Below are 24227 nucleotides of genomic sequence, written 5' to 3'. Positions count from 1 at the left end.
TTGGCGCGCGGCCTCCTCCCCCCTCCCTCCGCTCCCTCCGCTCTCCGCCGCGCGGCGCAGGCGCGGCTGCGCGCGGGCGTCCGTTGGCCCCGCCCCGCCCCTCGCGGCCCCGCGCGAGCCGCGGCCGTTGTTGTCAGTCGCGACTGGGAGCCGCAGCAGGAGCGGCCGCGGCGCTGCGTTCTGTCCGAGCGCGGCGCGGGCGAGGGGCGCGACCCGCCGCAGCCCCCCCGCAGCGTCCCTGCCGGGCTCTCGGACCCTCTCCGTCCTTCCTCTGTCCCTCCCTCCCTTCCCCGCTGAGCTCCCCGTCCCTGCCGCCGCTCCCGAGGGCAGTCGCAGCGGGCGCTGCCCATGCAGGGGGCGGCGCGGGGCGCGGCGCCCCGAGGAGACGCCGCCGCTGCGGGCAGTAAGTTGCCGGCGGGGTTGGGCCGCGTTCGGCTCGGGCTGGGCCGGTGGGGTGTGGTGGGTTCCTTCCTCCCCCTCCCCGCGCCTTTCCGTTCCTCCCGGAGCCAGCCGAGCCCAATGGCGGCCTCGGCCCAGGGGGAGGAGGAGGCGGTGAGGGGACGTTTCCCGGCCGCCGCCGAAGGTCGGTGTGTCGGTGCTTGCGGGGCTGAAGAAGAGGGCTTGGGGAAGGGAGGGGAGAAGCGGTTGTTTCCGCGGGGACGGCGGGGTCCCGGAATGCGGGTGTTCCTGCGGGGACGGCGGGCTCCCGGGACGCGGGTGTTGCTGCGGGGACAGCTAGCTGCCGGGATGCGGCTGTTCCCGCGAGGACGCGGGGCTGCAGGGAGCTTGCCGTGCCCCCGGCGCGGCGGAGTGTCCGTGCGACACGGCCCCGTGTGACCGCAGTGACACTCGGCCCCGCGCGTGTGACCGGAGTGACACCGCTCCCTCCGCCACTCCCCCGCTGCCCGCCGCGTATGTTCTGTTGCTGGAAAGGGGAAAAAAAATAAATAAACAAGCGAGGCGAGAGCCCCGCGGTCCGGCCGCGGGTGCGTTTTAGGGGAATGACGGTGCATCTCGCCCCTCGGAAGCCGGTGCGTAGCCAACAGGTTTGCCTTCGTCTCCTGCCCTGGGCTGGAGCGTGCCCCTCCTGACAGAGGCTGGAAGTATCCCTCGTGCTTTGTCAGTACGTGCCTTGCTGCTGTCAGTACATTTGTTATGTTGAATTTATTGCCTAGAGATTACTGTAGAAATTGGTAGAATAACTAGCAGGGTCCCGCATAGAGGGCTTTGTGCTTTTTGCCAGGTGGATTTTTGCACTCAGGTGCTTAAATTATTGGAAGATGACTTTTAAGGGTAGTTGATGTGCAGTCTTGGTAATAGCTGAAGGACAGATAAGTGTGGTTGGTTTTCTTATTTGTTTTCTTTTGGGTGGGTTTTTTTTTTGTGTTTTGTTTTTGGTTTTTTTGGTTTTTTTTCAGTAAGTAGACTAAGTAAAGTATTGGAGAACATCCACTAGGGAAAAACCCTCGATATTGGCCAGATGATGGTTGATGACAAAAGTGACCTATTTTCTGACTGGATATTTTTATTGTGAAGAGATGCTAGTATACATACCTGTGAAGGAGAAACCTTTATGTGGGATACATGCATACAGGAAGCTTTGGGTTTTTGCTTATTCATAGATAGTTTTTTATTGATCATTTTGCTTCCAAAACCTTGTTATGAGTAGATGAGGGCAAAGAAGTGGTTTCTTCAGTGGTACCATTACAGTTACTGGAGCAGCTGAAGCGTATTGTATGATTTTCAGCCATCTAGCATGAATGAAGTGCATGCAAATGTGCTTACGCCTGCCCTCTGTAGTGCAGTCACTACTTAGTCATATCGGCTGCTTTTTTGGAGTTGTTTATTATGGTTATATTTAGATCTTGAGACTCTGGGGAAGGACTAGTTTAACAAATGTTTACAAAGCGAAATCTGTATAGAAGTGTTTACTAGCAAATGTTTATTGTGTTAGAATTAAGCATTTCTTTCAAGGCATGCACCATTAGGAAGGGGGTTCAGGAATGGTGGAATTTTTTTGGCAGTTAATACCACAGAAAGTGGGAAACTGACTAGTGGTTGTTTTTGTACTATTGCTAAACCTTAGAAGGAATCTGAAACAAGAACTAACAATCATTGCTAAACAATGCAGTCAAATTTTACCTTGTGAAACATGTCAAAATGTTTACTTAGACTAATATCTGCCCTTTTTACTTCTAGTGCATACAACATCCAGATGAGAGGACTTAATAGTAAAAACTGAGGAGAAAGTCCAGTCTTGTCTCTTATTTTTCCTGAATAATTTGAATGACCAGAAAAGTGGTAGAATGACATTAATTTTCAAGTGATTGGAAAGAAAAGCTAACCTGACTGCTGGCGCTTTGCCTGGTAGGCAAGGTAGCATCTAAGACAGCACGTTCATCTGGCTCTTTTAAGAGAATCTTTATGATCCACACTTGAGGTTTTAGTGAAAAACAGGGAAAAGGGAAAATTGCATCTTAAGTGGACTTACCGTGTTCTGAGTTTTGTTTTCATTTCATGGAATTGAGAAGCAATTGTACGGTTTGAGTGGTGGACACTCTATAGGTTACTGCTGTTCCTTGAGTCATCCTGCTGTGAGAACTGATATTCCCATGTGGTGTGGGTGGTTGCACTGTAATAAATAGTCTGCTTTCTGTTGATTTTAAAGAAACAGCATGTTAAGGGTATGTATGCTAGTAGGCTACTGCATATATTCTTCTACTTGGACTAGTAATCTTGTGCACTGTTCTGACCAACCTGGTCTCTTCTAACTGCTTTTGAATCATCGTTGAATAATTCTTTTGCAATTTACACCTTCAGTGTATCATTGTCCTTTTTATCCCACTGGCAACTGTAATACCAAAGTAGCGCCTTTGTCTTGCTTAGCCTACCTTGCTTTCAAGGGCACAGCTAGGTTTTTTCCTCACAACGTGTCTCCTGTGAAGTAATGTGCTTCTTTTCTTGGATTTTCAAAATTCCACTGAAATGCTGTAGCTGTAAAACTTCTCAATGACCTTCTGTCCATTCCTACTTAATAGTGTTTTCTAATTGTACCTTAAAATAAGAAACCAATGAAACGTGGTTCACATCAGGAATATAGGGCTGAACTGCAGTTTATGATGAATATAGTAATATTAAATTGCATAAGCTCTTAGCTTTAGTAGCCTGTGAGGTTCTGCCCATCTTCTCTGTCACACTGTTTTCAAGCACTTGGCTGAAATGTTTCAGCTGCTATAATAATGTAAAGTAACTGTTGTTTTAATACACATAACAGTATTATGTAAGAGCTTAAGAGGATTTGGGAAAAAAAGGTATGTTCCCTTACAATTCTAGGATAACTCACCCTGGCAGAATTCTAGTACACATAAGTTGATTGAGTCACCAGTGTTAAGAACTTAATGAGAAATAATTATACTTGCAAAGTATAAAATTGAGCATGTTTACTCTCTGAAAAGCTGAATCCCTCTGTGTTATAGTGATCTTCTACAACAGTGCTGGGACACAAATGTTGCACTGTATTCGACAGCCTGGTTTTTATTCTTTCTTTATGTATCATTGTGGGTTTTTTCTGCAGCAGTCTCCTATCTAGTTACTGACTGGACTTAAATCAGCTTTGCTTGAGACATGATAGCGTAGACTTTCATAATATTAGCTCATGTTGAAGAATGGCAAATTTCAGGTGTCTGGCTGTTCCTGACTAATTTAAGATGCTATAAATGAGAATAAGATATTGAAACTGAGCAACTGTGGGTTGGAGTCAATCTATTTAGATTTAAGCAGTTTGTATCCTGGGTGGAAAACATTAGTTTCACAGAGGCAACCTAAGTCAATTCACTACTTGAATTTTATATTACCAGATGTATTGCTAAATAAAGGAAGCTATCTGACATTTGACCTTGAAGATGTTAAGAAATTTAATAGAGAGTATTGTTTTTTGTAATAGGTACTAGTAGTTGGCATGCATATTTGCATCTGAATACTTGTGTGTGAGATGGAGTTTGATGCTGTCACCTCCCTTGATACAGAATAAAAATCGTGTTTGTGGTTCTGAGTTTACACAGCAAAGATGTAGGTGTTAAAATAGTGCTAATGTTGAAATGTTATGTCACACTGAAGTGTTCACTGATTAACAGGGGAATGTTTAGAACTCCTGTTAATGGTCCTGGCTGCTCCACCTGGCATGACAAAATTATGTAATGTTAATAAATAGACATTTGAAAAAGGTGAAACAATTCTGAGAATTCATGCAAATGAAGTAGATAAAGCAGTTCTCCTAAAAGAGTTCAGTTTGGTGGAGAAGTCTGAGTTATCTGCTTTCTGCAAAGTTCCAGTAGAGGGTTCCTAGGAATAAAGATTTAGTGTCCTGTCTAAAAGGCAGTAATACCATCATGAGTCACCCTCTATGCAAAATATTTCTTCATCAGTTTCATGTCCCTAGTTATTTTGGGGGGAAGAAAAAAGAATAAAAAGAGGAAAATGTGATGGGATTTAGAATATTAAAAGTTTTCAAAAACTTCCTTGGATACTGTTTTTCAAGCTGTGAAAAGTATAATTTTGGAGTAGGGAGTCCAACTACTGTGAGTTATCTCCGTTGCCTATACAATTGTTGACTGAAATACCAGATCTTGATTGGTTAGATGTATGAATGTCTGTAACTAAGATACCCATGCTGATTTTCTGTAGTTGAGGAAAGATTTTTCTGTTAGTGGGAACTGCAAAACAGGATAATTTCCGTTGAAACTAGTTTTTAAAAATAATTATGACATCACAGGGTCTGAACAAAGTTTTCTATCTGATTTACAAATGCTGAAAGAAAGTACTAGCAGATACCACAAAACTTGGAGCAAGTCCTTTTAAAAGATGCTATCACATACTATTATGCTATCACATACTATTATGCAGAAGATAATTTATGAGACATGCCTATTCAGGAAGATCTGTTATTTTTCTGTACAGTAATACTTTAGGAAAAGCTTCCGAGCTTAAGTGCTGTATTGGTGAAGCCTCTGGTATGTGAACAGGGTAGTGTCTCTAGTGCATTTTCTCTTTTCTGCATACTGGTCTTTGAGAACGGGTGTAAGAGGAAAACAGATATAACATGGGATTAATTGCTTTTGGAGCTGTGGCTGGTATGAGGACTTTAAATGGTGTAAAGCTATTTCTGAGTTCTTAAATCCATAGGGCAACTTCTATTTGTCTTGTGTAATACCTCCTCTTAGAAATGGAAAGTACCTTGTGAACTGCTGCGATTATCAGCAAGGTTGTGAAAGCTTTTAACATATTTCACAATTGGAACCAATGCCAATAACTACTGGTGTTGGGTTTGTTAGTGGATCATAGTTCATCAGTCTTGGTGCATTTGTCCTCTTAATAGCTTTGGTGCCTAGTCTGTAATCATAATCTTGCTGTTACTACTACTGTCTTACTATTGCTTTCCAGTCTGTGCATCAGTGTTATCTCTATTTTTTTTTTTTTCTCATTCACCCACTTGGAAAGAAAAAAAATAGACGTTCTTGACTTTTAAAGTGGAGGCCTTGAAGGACCAATTCACATCCAGTGGCTTCTTGAAGTTACATTTATTGAAGATGATTCTCGCAAAGATACCAACTATCTGGTGGAGTTTCTAAAACACAGTTCTCAAATTTTAGTTTGCTTTTTGCAAGTGTTCTGCAGACCACTCAGCACAGCTCAGCAAACACATGTGAAAGAGGAAAGCTTAAACTATGTATGCTTGATGTGGCTGCACTTATCCTCAAGAAAATGATGGTAGACAGTAATCTGTAGATCTGAAAGTGTGGGAGTTCCTTATCTAAGAAATAAACGTGTTCTTTAATTGATGATATCCTGAATTGTGCATTGTATCTTTTAAATTTTCTTTTTCTCATGCATTGGATCTGCCTTGAAGTGTCTTGCTCTTAGAACTCAGGTCATGCAGGCTCTCATCATTTTCTGTTACAAAATAATGTTAGTAACTTTTCTTTCTTCTCAAATCTATGGCACTACTCTTCCCATCCTCCAACATTTTGTTGGTCCAGGAGCAATGTTTCACCAAGTTTATTGACCTGCCAAATATTTCTGCTGCTTGCTGTTCACGGAATAATGGACTTTAGAGTTGAAGAATTCTGTTAGCATTTTGCCTTTATTTCTTGATTCTAGGAAGAGTTAAGGCTAGATATCAGTAGCTCTAATAACTGCAGTACATTCTAAAATAATGAAACACTAACATTTCACTAGAGACTTTCCAAATATTTAGAATGGCAGAACTTCATCAGCAACTGGCACCTCTTATATTTTTTCAGAGCAAAATTCTATAGACTGTTTCAAACTAGGGAATACAATTAAATTGTGCAGGTTAATTCTTCTTTTTATGTTTGGAACACTGCATTGCTTGATGACTCTTCATCATGATCTTCGTTTTAGGTGTAGCCAGTGCTGAATGGTAGAGAGGTTTGCTGATACACCTTGACATCTTAGTAACATAGTGTGGATTCTGACACTGACAATGAGGCCTAACAGGAAAATAAAAGAAGTGCATGTACATCTTGAAAAAAATCTCCTGTAGTGTTTTATCATGGAGCTTGCTGGGATCAGGGGAGTTTATGGAGTTTGTCATCAGTGAAAGGGAAGATACGTGTATATGCTGTGGTGCAGTCATGTAAAGTGGAAAATAAAGCTTCAGAGGGCATTGCATACATAAGGGCTGAGTTGTAACACAACTGCCTCTGTGAATTGTGTCTTACTCCACCCCGCAAAAATGCTGCGTCTACAAAGTGTTTGGCTGTAGGGCAGGTATAGATTGCCATGATTTCTTTGAGTACCTTCGAATGGTAGTTGTGAAGGCTTAGGCAATAGGAAGGTGGAGGAAGATGGGCTCTGCTGGACCATGACACCTGTGTATGCCAACAGAAGGAGAATTAACTTTCCTGGGATCCTAAGTCCCATATTGAGTCTTGAATATTCAAGAAGTACTGGGTGCTAGGAGGTTAAGAAGTTTGAAATACTCTGGAGGAGTAAATTAATGACAAGTTTTCAGAGCATGTGGTATGCACTGAGTGTGTATGTTCTTCACATGTCACTCTTGCAATGCCTTTTACCTGCTTCTGGTGTGCTGGTGCTCCCTTATTCCAAAAGAAAGGTGATAATGGCTCTGGGGGAAAGCAGATTGACACATTAGTGAAGGTGTAATGGAGTAGTGGCTCATATAGTTAACAAAGATAGTATTTTTAAAGGTTCATGGATTAGCCTGTGCAGATATGTTACAATAGGATAGCAGATAAAAATTGGTAGGAAATACCAGAAAAAATATGAAAAATTGTACTTGCAGCTTGTATACTGAGTTAATATGGTCTTCAGTTTGCTCTCAGATTCCAATGATTTGTAGAAATTCCTTTCAGAGTAAAAAAAAAATGCTTCTGAATCTCCATAATCTGTTTATGTCAAATTTTAGATTTAGTGTTTCTAGGAACACTAGCAACATAAGTCTTACTCTCAACATACAATTGTGTAATAAATAAATAATTGGTATAGATGCTGTTACTCATCAGCGACAAAAGAGAGCAAAAAGAGAAACAGGGTAAAACTTCTTTAATCTATCTGGTGGATGTGTATAATGTGTGCATCCACTGAACTATTCATTCTAAACTCCTGTTACAGAAAATGAAAGCGTGTGCTTTTAAGAAATGATTCATTTGATCTACTTGGCTATCTGCTTTAGGGCGCAATTTGTTTTATCACAGACTCTTATCTGTGTTGTCTGAATCTCCATTTATCGTGAAGGGAGACAGGAATGGTTAGCTGTCTGTGGATGGAGGAGTCCCAGAGAAGATTACTTCAGCTTTCATGTCTGTTAGCCTCATAATGCAGGGAAGTCTTTGCATTGACAGTTCTTAAACATTTTGTTTAAATGGGACCTTGAAGCTTCATTTTCTAAAGTAAACTAGTACACACATTAGGGTAAGATGAACTAGGCTGGTCTTACATGCGGTGTATAATTTAGTGAAACTTTTGGAATGGGGTGAATTGCTTGACGAAAAACTAGTGTGTCTGAAACATGCTGCTTTTTCTAAACAGATCTATTCATCCATCTTTTAAAGATGGTTGAATCACAGTACTGTTGTTAAGCCTGTTAATAGGATGCATGTGATATTACGAAACAGCTCCTGCAGATCTCCATTAGTGGCTGTTTGCGGTGTTTTGTGGGATAGGTGTATGAGCTTCTATGGAAGGAAGGATCTGTTCTGCATTTATTTACTGGGAAATGTCTACATTGCATAAAATGAGTATCGGGGGCGTAGCTGAGTTCTGGTATAGTTGGGGGAAAAGCATTTTTAGAACCATAATTAGCCACATGGATTAAACGCTGCTAATGGTTACTGAACTAGAAAAACCAAACCCTAATGCTGAAAAATGAACTTATCAAGGATTTGAGATAATGTGAATGAAGAGACAGGTAAATATTTTCTGTGATATAACTGTCTCCAAATGCTTTTTCTCAGGCTGTCGTTTGGCTTGCTGCTAAAGTGTGGCTGGTTGAAATTTTGCTGGTTGTGTGCTTTAGTCTGTAGCTCCTTCATTTGGTGAAAATGTTCAAGAGGTGACATTGTAAACTGGATGACTAAAATAATCCATCATTAAAAGTAATCTTGTTTTGGAGGGTGATGGCAAAACTAGAGGTTTGGGTGGTTTCATTTATAGTTAGCCCCAGAAGTTTTACTGTTGTAACTGAGGAGAAAACAACAAAGGAAGGGTCTCAATAAGTCTCCAGCTTGAAAGTTATGAAAATTTGCTCTTAGTTGATCCTTAACTGCTTTCTTAAAATTTCTAAATTCTACTTTCTTACTCTTGCAAGAAACTGAGAAAAAGAAACTGCTCTGAAATGTATTGGTATGGCAACTGCACTCCTTTAGATAGTATATTTAAATTGTAATCAAGGCTTGTATCTATATACACTATGACATTTTTGTATCCACTTCCTACTACTGAACAATTCTAAATTTTGGTATGTTCAAACTGTGTGTTGTATCCAAGATCCATGTATTTAGCTGTGGCAGCTTCATCTGTGCAGATTTATTTTAAAACCACAGAATTAAGGGTTAGTTGGTCTGTTACTGTGGAGACTTCCAGTTAAACTGTTAATGAATCTGCATTAATTTTATGGCAGCTAATGGGGCTGCAACATTAGTAAGTGCAGTTTATCTTCCATTTCTGTAAGCTCTTATCCTATTGATTACTCTCTGATATATTTCTCCATGGTTTAAGCATAACTGATTTTTGCTGGAATACTGTTGACAGGTTGATGTTTATGTGTATTCTGTGATTTAGAGTTAAATCACTTGTTGAGTTTGTACAACGATGGTTGAGAATGTGCCAAGTGACCAAAGTAATGAGTATAAATCTTTCCTTACTGCTGAGTGTTGCAGTTAAATTCAGACAAGTACTCTTTAATTTGTGTGCTCCATTTTTCCTTTAATTTCTTTAATCTAGGAGCAGTTAAGAATCAGATTAGGATGCTGTGGAGACAGCAGTACTACAAAGCATGTTGGTGTGGAGTGGTTTTCTTGTTGCTGTTGTTTGGTTGGGTTTTTTTTAAAAGGCTGGCAATCCCTTTAGGAGTGAGACTCTGGATTTGCCCAACCATATGGGGTACAGCTGATTAATATATCCCCTGTTGCTTCATACAGGCTAAGGTTAGGTGGTTTATGTAACATGGACTGGTTTTCATTAGTCTTCATTTTGTGGGGTAGGTCAGTATGATGGAACATTATACAACTATAATCTAACAGTAAAGCATTGCTTGAAAACATTGTCAAGGCTCAGTAGTAGTGAAAAAACCCTCAAATTTGCCTAAGAAAGCAGAACAGAACAAACCAGAAAATGTGTGGAGAAGAACAAGAGGAATGTTAAAGCCTGTGGACTAACCTCTGCAAAAGGAGTGACAGATTAGGACTTGAACAAGATTGAGCTGAAGCTAGGAAAGGAGGAAGCTAATGCTGTGAGTGGTTTGAGGCAAGGTAAATGGAGTGTGATAGTTCTTGCTTTGGAACAGACAGTGCATGAGAAGATGCACAAATTATCAGGAGATTAAAAACAAACAAGAGGAAGTGGTTCTGCTCGCAGCACATAGTTAAGCTATGCAGTTCTGCTGCAGTATGTTCTTGATGCTAAAAATTCACATGCTTTAGTAAAGCACCTGCCCAGTTTCACAGGGAGGGGTGAGGTGGAATCCATCAAATGCTATTAAACACAAACCCACTGCTCTCAGATGTATAGAAGTTTTTGAATCTCTGAAAGATAAGGAGAGTTCTATTGTTTATTGTTGCATTTGCCATTGTACTATGATGTTCCCTATGCATCTTCTAATAGTTGCTGCCAGATGGGAGAGTGTTTGACGCGGGCATTTGGTTTAATGTAGGCATGCTTTAATTCAGTTTGTGGTTTTTTGTATAAGGATGGGATGGTGTTACATGGGAATGGTAGGGGAAGCTCTGTAAGATGAGCAGTATGAGAAGTGTTGGGAAGCAGATACGCCAACCATCTTCTAGTGGAGTGGTTTTTGAAAGAGCATGTGAAACATGGTGCTTAGTAGCAGGATGAAAGGGTGCATACAGCAACACAAAACCCAGTGAAGTTTGTTAAAGCTTGATGACTATCTTTAAAGAAACACAAAATCCCAAACCTCAGTGTTTATATTGTTTGTTATGGTATTAATGCTGGTTATACTTAACCCTGTTCCTTGTCTAGGTTATGAAGTTTTGGAAGTTGATTGATTTAATTCAAATTTTACAGGGGTGGAGGTCTCAAACTGAATTCTGTGGGTTTTGTGGAAGCAGACAGCTGGATAGCGAAGAGGTTATACCATGGCTCCAGCTGAGAGAAGCAGTAAGGTGAGCTTGTTAAACATCAGAGAATCCTCATAGGACCCCCAACCTTGTAATTGAATTCATATGAAACCAGGTTCATTAGTTTCACTGTCTGTGAAATAATTTGTTTAGCAGGGAGTGTTTTTAATCTAATGCTTACATTTCAACTTGAGAATAAGTAATGTAAAGGGCTGTTTGTTTGCCAGCTTCCTTTTAAAAGATTTTCTTTTTGAAGTTGGGTTTTAAAACTGAAAATATATTCTAAAGAGCTACTTTTCTGTATTTTAGAGTTGGCAGTGAGCCATCTAGTTTTCATATTTCTAACTACTTTGCACTCAGAGTTGGAGAAATGGTTAGCTTTTTGATAGCTACAGTTTTTTATTTAAACCTCAATCTAAGTTAACAAAAAGGTTTTGGGAGGTTTTGTATGTGGAAAAAAAAAAAAGACAATGGGATGTAAGACCTTCAAAACCAGTTTTAAATAGGAATATTTTATAAGTTGGGTCTTGTTTGCTTAAATGTCAAATACCTGGTAAGTGGGAATTCAGTATACAAAAGCTGAGTCTTCTCTGCTTCCTTCCCACTCTTCTTCCCCTTCTTGTCACTCATCCCCAGGACTGCTGAACATATGCAGCCTACCTCCAAACTTTTTATCACCAGTTTGTATAACTTCAGTCATAATATTTTACAAGACATGTTATTTAGCACTAAGTACATCCAACCCAAATGTTTCATTTCAGCCTTTAAAGCATTGTTAATTTGCTGTAATTACTGTATTGACTGATAATGCTCAAACTAATTAGAGTAACAAAATTAAGTATTGTATGTCACTCTGAGCTTCGCTAAACAGGAAGCTGTTAAAGGGGAGGACGTAAAAGTCCCAAGTTGTGCCACCAGAACTTTGTGTTGGAGCTGTTTCATGCACAGTATGAAGCCATGTGCCAAAAAAGAGATGTATTAAGTATGTTCCTCTTGCTGATATTCTGTGCTGCCCAGCTATTTTATAATGTATCTTGGAAAAGTTACAGATTTGAGCTTTGCCAGTTTTAACAGTCCTTATGACACTGATTTCTTCAAGTGCTGCTTGAAAGGTTTTTGACTCAAGACAATGAAGGCCACTGAATTCCAGACATATTTTCATTACTGCAGTGTTGAAGTCACTTTCTTCAAGCAAACTGATAATGTGATGTCAGAAACCTGCAAGTTAGCACAGCCTGGCTTATTAAAACCTTTGCAAAAATTCCTGAAGATTATTTCATAAATAATCTGTAGCAATGTGCTAAGGTAACTTGGAGTAATTACAGGGTAATAACTTTGCTTACTTTTATACAAATATATAATCTTGTCTCTTTATTTTTAGGTATGCTTGGCAGTGATTATGGACTATTTATTTGCATCAGATACCCTTATATGAAAAGACTACGTTTCCAAAGAGCTTAAATATTATTTCATCTTCTGAAACAGAATGGCAGGCTTCAAACGAGGATATGATGGAAAAATTGCAGGATTGTATGACTTGGATAAAACTTTGGGCAGAGGCCATTTTGCTGTGGTCAAACTTGCTCGGCATGTCTTTACAGGTGAAAAAGTAGCAGTAAAAGTCATTGACAAGACCAAACTGGACACTCTCGCCACTGGACATCTCTTTCAGGAAGTCAGGTGCATGAAATTAGTGCAGCATCCCAACATAGTGCGGCTGTACGAAGTGATTGACACCCAGACCAAGCTTTATCTCATCTTAGAGCTGGGGGATGGTGGAGATATGTTTGATTACATCATGAAACATGAAGAAGGTCTCAATGAGGATCTGGCAAAAAAATACTTTGCTCAGATAGTTCATGCTATATCCTACTGCCATAAACTGCATGTAGTTCATAGAGACTTAAAACCAGAGAATGTGGTTTTCTTTGAAAAACAAGGACTTGTGAAATTGACTGATTTTGGCTTCAGCAACAAATTTCAGCCGGGAAAGAAGCTCACCACAAGCTGTGGATCTCTTGCCTATTCTGCTCCTGAAATTTTACTTGGGGATGAATATGATGCACCAGCAGTGGGTATGTATCTTCTCTTTGAATTCAACCACTAATCTATAAACATAAATACCATGATCTCATACCTCTGTTTTCTGTTTCAAGACAATGCCATATTAGCTGCCATATGTGGAAGGCAGCTAACTGGCAAGAAATAGTATAACCTGGATGAGCTATGGATAAGTTAATGCTGTAGCAGCTTTGTATGAAGAAGACACTCAAATATTCTCATAAACGCCTTAAACTTTATTTTGTATGAAATGATGCAATTCTATACATCGTAATTTTTAAATTTATTAATAATATTGTGGATGCAGTGGGTGTATTTGTAAATACTTTGTTAGAGAGAACCCATCTTCTTTTCAGAAAAGTGCCTGTTTTAAATTTATTTTTAGCATGACTCCACACTCCCTCGCACCCAGCCACCAGTGACTTTAGTTGCTCAGTTTAGCCTCATAAGAATAGCATTGTGAGCCCAGGCTGCTTACATGTTCTGCTGCAAGGTGGCAGGAAGCCATGTGTACCAACTCAGCTATCAAAGGAGGAGACAAGGAGTTCAAAGAAAGCTTCAACTCCCTCTACCCATTCTCTGCCCTTTTTCTGTCTGAGGACTGAAAGTAGCAGATAAGTTCCCAGTTGCTCCTGATTGTGTAACAGGTAAAAAAAAATGGTAATGTGTAAATGAGTCTGCATGTTTCTAGCTGTAAAGTAGAGTGTGTAGCATGGACCACTGCATATAATTCTGTTACTGTCTCTCTTAGGTCTACTGCTTATTCCTGTAGAAGTAGTTTAGAGTCTTCTTAGAATAGCTGGAAACATTGATAGGGTCACTGAATCTTGTCCTGTAGTCATACAGATTGCTTAAATCTGTTAGTTGAGGTAGAGCTCGCTTCTCCAACAGATGTAGGTACATATAATTCCCAACAGTGCTTCAAAAATAGATTATGGTAGTCAACATGCCTCTTGTTCTTGTTTGCTGAGTATCTGATACTTTCATGAGTGTTAATTGCACCCATTAGGACTCTGTACATGGCTGTGTGTCGATGCTGCAGTGATAATTTACAAAATGATTTCTATTTAGAGTCAGATGTTTTAGATGAGTTGGTTCTGGTTTTATTAGTGGCAAAATAGTGCTCCTAACTCATGAGTTCTTCTATGTTCTCCTATGTCTTTTTTTGGAGACTTTCCTGAAGCACTAGCGCGATAGAAGTGGAATTCAAAAGTAGATGGAAAAGTGCATTTGCTAAATATTCTGTATACTGCCTTATGTGAATTATTTATTGAAAAATGAAATAGTCAAATTTTGGAGGATGAGCAAAAAATTAAGTTTTGATATTGCTGCCCAATTGGACATGCTCAGGAACAAGGAGGTGTGTGGAGATTAATGGGGGAGGGGCAATAAGGAGCATTATGACCAGATGGTCCAAATTGAATTATATAATTAACAAAGCATGCTTTGGGCCTCTTAATGATAAATGTAATATTATTTGTTAGAGTACACTGTAAGCAATTAGGTAGGTAAACTTCTGAATAGTACTAAAAATTTTGGAATGGATACATGGAGAGGGAAGTCTGGTTAATATGGAATGGATTGATATGAACAGTAAAACAATTAGGAAAAAATGAAATTCTTTTAACTGGTGTCTAAGGATTCCAATTGTCTTCTGCTTCTGAAAATATTTAAATACACATCAGGAGTTAGTTTTTGCTTACTTATACCCCAGTATACTGTCTCAGCTACTGGATACTTAAAACTTCTGTCCTGGTTGACTGATTGCAGTGGTTGTATCCTGACATTTTAGTGTCATATTTTTCATCCTTTGTAATGCACTACAAAATCTCTATGAAGTACTGTCAGTTAACAGAGTAAAAATACGAAAATTAACTTCAAGATTGCAATAAGATGATGACCTTGAAGGGTCTGGATTTTCCTTTTCTAACTATGGGTAAAAAGGTAAGATACACTATACAAGTTTTCTAAATATGGTTTATGTATTTTAAATGCAAATATTGGGGGGAGGGGGTAAATAGGGCCCTCTCTGAAACCCTCTTTCCCCCAAAAGAAATCTTCAATGTAGAATCCTAATGCAAGTTTAGGAAATTTATAACTAATAATGTAATTATGTAACTGAGAAATCAGCTCTACAAACCTTTCTTAATCTTGAAAGATAAACCTTCATGCTAGAATGAGGTTGTATGTGTGGACTAGAAGTATGTATAAATTCAGAAGTAGAAGTTTTCAAGAAATTGCATCAGTTGCATTGTGATGCGAGTAATGTGCAAGGTTTGTATATACAGGTTGAAATAGTGGTGAAGTGCTGTGAACTCATTCAGCTGTCGACTGAATGGGGCTATTAATATTGCAGTAATAGTGACTGACAATGGCAAAGATTTTTCCGCCAGTTAGGATGAAATTACATTACAGCTGAACCAATCTAAAAACTCGTTCCTTAGTAAAAAGGAGGTCATGCTTTCCCCAGTGCAACTATGTGGTCATGCCCCCAGTGAGCATCTGACCACTTGAAATCCAGCTCAGTTTACTAAAATGACAAATTGAAATGGATTCCCCTGCTTACACTCTCTTCATATTAAGGTACAATTGCATTCATTATACTTTTAAAACCCCACACCTGCTTTTCTATATGCAAAATTGTTAGAAAAATTATTGGAGGAAAAATCTATCATGGTATATGATGGGGTTTTTTTGGCCAAAGACTTTGCCACAAACATGGCTTTTTGGATCTCTTATGAATAATATTAGAATGAGTATATAGAGGAAGATACTTTACATTTTCTTTCTATAAACAGCTGAAATATTTAGGGCAAGTCTTTATTAAGTTATATGCCTAATAAAGATAATAGAAAAGCTTGCTTTATGAAAACATAACTGTTTCAGCTAGTTGAGGGATTAATCTTCCCTTTGTGATGTCACTTGAAAGTTTTCACACTTGAAAAGAGTCTAGATAATTTAGGTCTCTCATTTCCTTTTGTGTTTAAAGCTGTAGTTAAAATTATGCAAGAGGAATATTGGGCAATGATCATATGTTCCCAGGGCTTTTCAAAAAGCTGAGTGAGTTAGATAATGAGAAGTTCTGTTGCTTGTAGTTTCCCATGTTTTTTTCATACTTAATTAAAATTTGCTCTGATCAGAGGAAAGTGAGAGGACTGTTCTTGGACATAAAGTTCATTTCCTAAATCAAATGGACATGCTACTTTAGATCAGAGTTCTGTCTAGAGCAGTGGTGTGATAACTGTGAACTCATCAGTATTTAAAAGTTAACTACAGATGAGAATGGTTTGCTTCTGATAGTACTCTTCCTTTTGCTCTACCAGCATCAACAGAGATCATTAAATAAACAGAAATCGCCTCTTTCCTAGGTGATAAAATTCAGTTGGAGTTTTTCAGATTAGTTGATTCTTTTAGAGGAGAGCAAGTTCTATTTTAACTGCTTGGCATCGCTACAAAGTGTGAAGTGCTGTGTAGGCTACAGTAACACTGGAAGATATAGACACTTGTGATAGGTTTATATTATTGTAGTTGGGTATTTTGCAGATGCATGGAAACATTTGCAGAATATATTCATTTTTCTGGGGATGAGAAATGCAAATATTCAGATTGTAGCACTGGGATTTTGTATACTTAGTGCAGTTGAGTACTGGCCTTTAGAAAAGTACTGTAATACACAAATAACACTATAGTTACCATCACTGTAGTTACTTAGCATTGCAGTCTGTCATCACAGCAACACAAAGAGAATGGTGGCAAGATGTTCCTCGTAAAAGGCATAACTAACAAGAATATTGTGGTTACTGTAGCTCAGTGCTACTCAGCTGGCACTTTGCAGTCCATATCCAGCTTGCTGCTGCCCTGGAAGTTGCAGATAACTTCCACTGCTTTAGTAGTTAGGTACTGGCTTGCACAACTCAGACTGGATGTCTTTGGTCAATATGGTAAAACTATGTATTCGTTATCTAGTAATATGTTTTTGATTACCAAAGGAAACAGAGGCTTTGTTACATATATATCCTCTGCTTTCCTGAGATGATGCTACACTGCTTTTAGACCCACTTTGTGTCTGTTGGAATGATCCCAAATTCCTTGTTTTCTTTTTGCATCAAGCATTTGCAAGGGCTTTTTACTTGAACATGGTGTTGCTGGAGCATGCTTAGTGTTTGAAAGCTTCAGCCACATTCAGAAGGTGCTTGAGCATAGCCAAGTAGCCCTGATGACCCTTTCTGGCCTGTGTGGAGCTAGTTTGGATGTTTATGGTTGTGTATAACACTTTATTCTCAAACTGAATGACTAACGTAAGCCTATGCCCAATGGCTATATACAATAACCTTTTGCACTAAAAAAATACTGAATGTAAGATTTGACTGACTGGTATTAAAAAAAAAAAGGTTGTAAGATACTTGCAGACCATATACAGTGTTGAATAATTGAGCATACCTGGCAGCATTTTGGAATTTTGGTATGCTGAAAAACAGATTGTAGCCAAATTTGACAGAAATGAGAAGCCTTTATCTGCTTGTTTGTTTTGAAAGTCTCCCTTTTTATTGTTGTATTGCAACACTTCAGACCATTTATATTTAGATACATTATGGAATGAGCTTGAGGCTGGAAGCATGCAGAAAGCTAAAAGTGTGATTCTTAGCTGCTTCCAGTATAAGATCTGCTTCCCCTTCTGTTTTGCTTGCGTCAGTGCAGAGCTACCCCTTTCTCCTGTGCTGCACTGTGTTGCATGGCCATTTAATGAACTGACGTTTATCAGCTAACTTGACAGAAAACTGTTAGCCAAAAAACTGATAGAAAACCTGCTCTCTGCAGGCTTGACTTCTGCCAGGTTAGCAAAGCTGTTTGTTCCCTTAGGATTGAGTGGAAGAACTGATGCACAGGAGGTGAAGGGAACATGCAGCTTGGGATGGTTCTGGGAGAAAGTGGTAGGAACTGTCTCTTGAGTTAGCAAGTTTTGGTAATATCAGCTCTGCCTGGCTCATTTACCTTCACCTTCCATGTAAGAGAAACTCCTTTGACTGAAATTCATCATCATTGCCAGTATATTTTTAGAAAAATTGTACACTCTAATCCTTGGCTTCAAATGTTTTTTGAAGCAAAACAGAAGGGATTGATGTACCAGGTATATTTTTGTCCTGCTGTCTTCTCTAGTGTACTTGTGTTAGTGGCCATGCTTTTCTACCGTCACCTTGCAGTGCTGTGTATCTCATGCTGCTGAAAAAACTGAGTCAAATTTGAAAAATTATCAAAATTACCTTTTTATACTTCTTAGAAGGGGAAAATGGAAGGAATTGTTGTAGAACACTTTTAGAAAATCACAGTGTTGAGGATAACAAAGAATTTGTGTTCTGTGGCAATTTGTATGCATGTAGTAAAGTTTATTTTTAATGGAAGGCGAGTTCAGTTTTCATGCAGTATGCTGTCCTTTGGTTCTTTCTTTTTTCCCCTCAATCTAATTACTGTATTAACAAGAAAATACTTTTAATGCTTAAAATTGAGGATGTTATGCTGCAAGTATTGGAGCCTTGTATTCAGACGTGAACCTTTGATGTGATGGGGCTGCAGTGAACGGTGGGGATCTGTGATCCTGATAACTTCTCTGTAAATCTGAGCGAGCTAAAATTTATGAATTATAATTTATATTCCATTCTGCATTACTTTACGCAAAAGTTTTCATGCATTCACCAGTAAACTGCTGGGTGAAGCAAAGAATAATTTATCCAAGTGAAACTACAGAGAAGAAGCTGTCAAAATAGGCTTCAGTTACTGCTATATCAGCTAAACTGTAATTTAAGTATAGGGATGTAGTCATATTGCTGTGTTCATGGGAGAACTGTTTTCGTAGTATTTCAGGCTGCTGTTGTGGAGCAAGGTTGTGTTGTGATGAGTACATCTCCACAGACAGGAAGCCTAATTTCATGTATCTTTCTAACAAGTACTCAGATTAATTATTTCCAGCCCATGGCTGACTGATTTGGCAACACGGATCTGGTGGGACCAAATCAGTGGTGTACTACCTAGTTATAAACAAGACGCCCAAGTTTTGCATTCACGTGTAAAGCTGTATTCAGATGTTATTTTCTTATAAATAGAAATTATACATTATACAGCTAAAATGTGTAGGAAAATATAGCTCATCAGAAAATACAAAGAATTCTTAAGATACCAGGAGCAAATTGTCCTTATATACAAAAAAAAGGTCAAAATTATTGCAGTGAAACATGTACATAAGCTGTGTGTGCTGTGTAGACTTTGATATGTCCAGTGATTTTGAGAACACGTTTTATAAAGAAGAAAACTTCCTTTTATATTTAACTAATCAATATTCGATTTTATCATGGCTAATAATTTTCTGGAGTAGTAGTATTGCAATTCATGCAGGAAGTGTTAGTTTAGTTTGGTTTTTTTAGTATAGGTTCAGTAACTTTTTGTGGCTGAACAACAGATATCAAAGGAGATAGATTATATTCCTAAATGCAGAACTGAGGATTTGGAGTAAAATAGGTTATTTTGGAATAAACGCAGTGGCATGTGTTCAGTAAGACTTTTCAATGGTGGTGTTTTCTGTTAAAATACCCTTACTGAAATCTGAGATGCATTAGTTACTAAAAACAGAAATGAACAACTGTTTGTATTTTAGTGGTTTTACTCAACCAGCAAAACCAACCCATGCTATTGACTTCAGGGAAAAATAATGAAATTATGGAATTGTTTGAGTTGGAAGGGACCTTAAACACCATGTATTCCCAACCCCCTGCAGAGGACAGGGACACCTCCCAGTAGACCAGGTTGCTGAACAACCTGGCTTTGAACACTGACAGTGAATGGGACATCACAACTTCTCTGGGCAATCTGTGCCAGGTGTCTCACCACCTTGATAGTGAAGAATTTCTTCCCAATATCCAATATAAACCTGCTCTCTCTCAGGTTAGGGCTGTCAGTCTTTGTCCTGTCACCACACGCCCACATGTGAAAAGTCCCTCTCCAGCTCTCCTGTAGCTCCCTTTGGGTACTGGAAGGTGCTCTGAGGTCTGCCCAGAACCTTCTCTTTTCCAGGCTAAACTGCCCCAACTCTCTCAGCCTGTCTCCATAGGAGAGGTGCTCCAGCCCTCTGATCATCTTCATGGCCTCTTCTGGACTCACTGCAGCAAGTCCATGTCCTCCTGATACTGGGGCTTCCTGAGTACAAGTACAGGTTGCCAGACTGAATGAAAATAGGAATCACTTCCAAAGATAAGACTTAGTTGCTGATGATTGTGTCTTAGTCAAATAAAATAACTTACACAGAACAGACTGTTTCACCAGACAGATTAGCTAATTAGGAAAATAATTTGCTAAATGCCATTTGCTATTTATGCTCTTTTTTGGCGGGATGGGGAAAGGAAAAGATTTCTCCTCATTCTCTTCTCTGCTATGTGTCCTAATAGTAATGCTGATTTGATTTATAGTGCTTTAAAACAAACACCCCAGTTCTGCATGTTAATTTTAAAAATGTTAGCCTTGATTGTGGATGTTTTCTTCCTCAGCCTTCAGCAAGGGAAAAATAAGTCCCATTTTACAAAAACAAAATGAAGTTAAATTAACAGATGCTAACATCTCTGAGAACTAGAGAGGTCAGTGTACAAGTTTATTCAAAGACTTTTTCATTAAAAATTAAAGAATGAAAGAATAGTTTAATTAGCTAAAAACTGAGTATCTGTGAAAAAGTAATGGTTGTTCTTTAACTCTTATATTTGAAATTTTACTGGACCAGTTTGAGCATATTCCAGATTTGTCAGTAGTATTTGCACATGGCAGTGTAAAAATATTTGTGATATATAAAAAGGCTGAAATATTTTAACACAATTATTCTCTGCTTTCTTGCTACTGACTTTTTATGCAAGTGATGCAACTTCTTAAAGACTTTTAGGTTATACAGGAGTGGAAATACTTTTCTTACTCTCCTTTTGAAGCACAGGTATATCAACAAGCACCATTCAAATGACTCAGTAGTATGATACCAGCTTTTATCTTTTGTACTGTTGTATATAATGTTTCATCACTGTTTTTAGTAGAAGTCTCATTTTGTGCAGTGTTTCACCTGTCACGTGAATTTTTACTCTTAAATTGTGTTTTGGTTCTTCAGACAATTACATGAAGCTGTGCTCTATGTGTGAGTGTTCATTCAGTTTCCCCCATCCTATTCTATGAGTGGGTTCTTAAATTCTAACTTGAAACAAGCATGCTTGCCGCTTATCCTCGTGAGCTGCCAGCCTGTACCTGCTCCTGACCCCTATCAAGCTTCCACCCTTCAATCCAAATAAAGTAGTTCACAACAGGGCTTTTGTGTCTTTAGTTCAAATGAGCAGTCTGTAGGTACTGGCCAGTTGCTGCCTAGCCCTGAACATGCCCAGAGTGCAGAGATACTGATGATTTTACACAGGTTTTTTTTTTCCTATTTAGTTCTGCATACAAGAACTAGGTATGGACAGGCTGATGTATTGAATCTTTTCCAAGACTTGTATTCAACAGATTTCTGTGGATTGGGCTTTCTTCATCAAATCTGCTCTGAAGAGGTAGCAGCAGCAGTGGTAACATTCTTCAATGTCTAAACGTAGTGGTTAGAGTAATTGCCCATAATCCTGGAAATTGGGGTCCATTTCCACCCGTCAGTTATCCAGTCTGTTTGTTGGTAATCTCTGCAGTGGCAAAATAAACATGTAAATATTTCTGTAATCTCCATAAAAGTTGGTTTATTTCCTTTTAGCTTAAGTGGCTTCTAGTAGAAAATAACTATAATGTTCAGCTATTACAGTAAATACAGTGAAGAGAAATTTATAAAACCTGACTAAATTTGCTCAATATTACACATCACTTCCAAAAAAAGAGACTTTCTGTAGAAAGATCCATCTTATCAGCTGAGCAATATACACTGTAAACTGTTGAGTATTTCTAAATTTAAGTTAGGAGGGGAAAAAAAAATCAACACTTTTTCTCATCAAGGTCTGAAATAAACAACTTCAATAAGCAGACTCAATTTACATTATGTATGTAAGCGCAAATGTATCTATTCCAAAATGAGTATGGATTTTTAATTGCTTCAAATCACAACTTTATATAGCATATATAAAGTGTGACAAGTGTATGACTTCTGAGGAATGGTAGAAATTTGAGGGAATATGAACATAAAAGCATTCTATGTCACTTAAGTTATAACTTACTGAAATCCTGAGTGCTTATTTTAGGAGTAAATCACAAACTTCAGAAAGCAGTTAAGTGACTAATGAAATGGTGAAGCAGATGAATATGGATACCCTTTGTGAGTGTGTAAACTTGAACATGACAGATGTTTGACCACCCCATGTTTAACACAGACGTAGCACAGACAGCTAATGTTGTAATTTGGTTTCTATGGAAGTGACTTAATTATGTAAGTAAGTTGCATATACACAGCCCTGGTTGTCATGGTTCATGGTCCTTTCCTGATTATTTAATGGCTTAGAAAGTAAAAAAATATACTCTGCAGCTAGTTACTACAGCTTTTATTTTGTTCTTGTTATAGCAATGACAGTTTCAAGTTACTAGTACCCAATTTAAAGGCTGAATTGTATCTTGAGATCTTCACTTTTGAAAGAGATCTTGATTTTGCCTACTGAAGTATAGAACTGTGCCTTCCTTTGCTATAAGTTGAAGTTTTGCAGGTTATAAGAATGCTAAATGCATGCAGCATTTTGGGTCTAATTTGTACTTTTCCATCAGTTTTCTAAAGAGAGCAAATTAGATGACCTTTGAAGGACAGAAATAAGCAGTTTCCATAAAGCCTTCATCTGCTAATTGCTAGTTACTAAGAGTAGGAAAAGAACTTGGAATTGTGAAAAATAAATTGTTGTCTGAATCTGCATTTTTAAAAGTGGTCTCTGTAACCCTTCTCTTCCTTGTGTTCCTTCAATTAAGGGTCTCAAATCTAGAACTGGCACTGGTACCAATTATGACAGGACAGAATAGTGTGGTAATGAGCACTGTTGCGTGTGGCTTTTTGTATTGTTTGGGGAAATAATAAAATTTGGCAAATATGCATTATAGTAAAATAACCTCTGAGTCTCCTTTAGTAATTTCTCTAAGACAACCCTTCTTAAAGATCCTGCATCTTTCAGCCATATGACACTATCCTGGAATAGAAGAATTCTCCAGAATGAACTGTGATTATTATTTTAAATGGGCGAACAAAAATTGTATATTTAGAGAAGAAAGCAGTATATTTTAAGTGTTTTTTTCAGAATATTTTCTGAATCTGACAGAAAAATACACAGCTGTGTTAACAAGAGCCTTGTTAAAGGTGTTGCATCAGTCATCTGTTGGTTGGCTTTAGCTGCTTGAAGAGTTGCAAACTTAAACTGTAGCACAGAAAAGGGGCAAGGAATCAACATCTTGTTTGGAGAGTTTGCAGCTGAAGGGGCAGGACAGAACTCCTGAAGGTGTCCTCTTAGTACACCTGCAGACATCTGAATGCTTGACTCTGCTTCTGGCAATGGAAAGCTTGCTATGATATGATATTGGAGGGCTTGTGAAGATGTTGCTAAGATGACATCTGTCTTGTGACTTAATAAGGTCTGCACTAAGCCTCCCAGTGATTTTTCAGTCTCCCATATAGATTAGACTTTCTCTGGCACACTATTTTCTTCCTGGTTATTAGCAGACTTCTAAATTTTGCTGAGGCTGCTCTGCTCTGTTTATGACACTGCAAGCTGAGTCATTTTAGTCACCTTGGCTGTAGGTGCAATGAAGTTGATCTTTTTACAGCTACAGCTGTAAAAATAGGTTGAGAATAAAAGCCATGTAATTGTTTCTGTCCACTGTTATTTCTTGTTCATGTCAGAATAAATGTCTGCTCTGCTGGCAGGGTAACAAAATACACATTTGTCAGAAAAGTGTAATAGGAAGCTTTGCCTGTAGTATAATGAATCTGAGGTAAAGTGTAGTTGTTGCTGCCCTAGTGCTCTTCACTGAGAGGCTAAGAAAATCTATGTAATATGCTAAAGTTAAAAGGTCTTAAGCACTGGTTTTAGTTTCTAACAAAACTTCCTCTGCATACATACGATGCCCTTTAAGTGTATATTTTATGCATTAAACAGAATTAGTGGTATAGTGAAATACAGTAGCAGTTCAGTGCATGATTTATATTTCCTACACAGTTTGTATTCTGTCTTTCATGCAGCTGTGTTTATTTCATTTTACTATTTGCAGCTTTCTTATCTGGAATGACCGATGGGTTCAGAGTGCAAAATATAGTAACTAGTGAAAGGAAAATACACAAAATTCTGTGTTATGTGCTGGCTAATCAGT

The 24227-nt window shown here is 38.7% G+C and overlaps 1 protein-coding gene across 2 annotated transcripts in view; it reads left to right on the top strand.

Annotated features, from left to right (window-relative positions):
• Window positions 1-264: 264 nt before the first annotated feature.
• The window catches only part of SNRK (SNF related kinase), a 39641-nt gene continuing 15678 nt past the window's right edge, over window positions 265-24227 (top strand). The window contains exons 1-3 of one of the 2 annotated variants that reach the window (XM_085051206.1): window positions 265-403; window positions 10786-10883; window positions 12220-12913. In XM_085051206.1, coding sequence (XP_084907332.1) covers window positions 12325-12913 — 589 coding nt within the window. In that variant the 5' untranslated portion in view covers window positions 265-403; window positions 10786-10883; window positions 12220-12324. Of the gene's footprint in view, window positions 404-564; window positions 584-10785; window positions 10884-12219; window positions 12914-24227 lie in introns of those variants that run through there. The other variant, XM_085051207.1, reaches the window with a different exon arrangement.

The sequence above is a fragment of the Lichenostomus cassidix genome, chromosome 2 (genome assembly GCF_008360975.1).
Source record: "Lichenostomus cassidix isolate B80296 chromosome 2, HeHo_3.0, whole genome shotgun sequence".
NCBI lineage: Eukaryota > Metazoa > Chordata > Aves > Passeriformes > Meliphagidae > Lichenostomus > Lichenostomus cassidix.
This window is presented reverse-complemented; position numbering and strand designations above follow the sequence as displayed.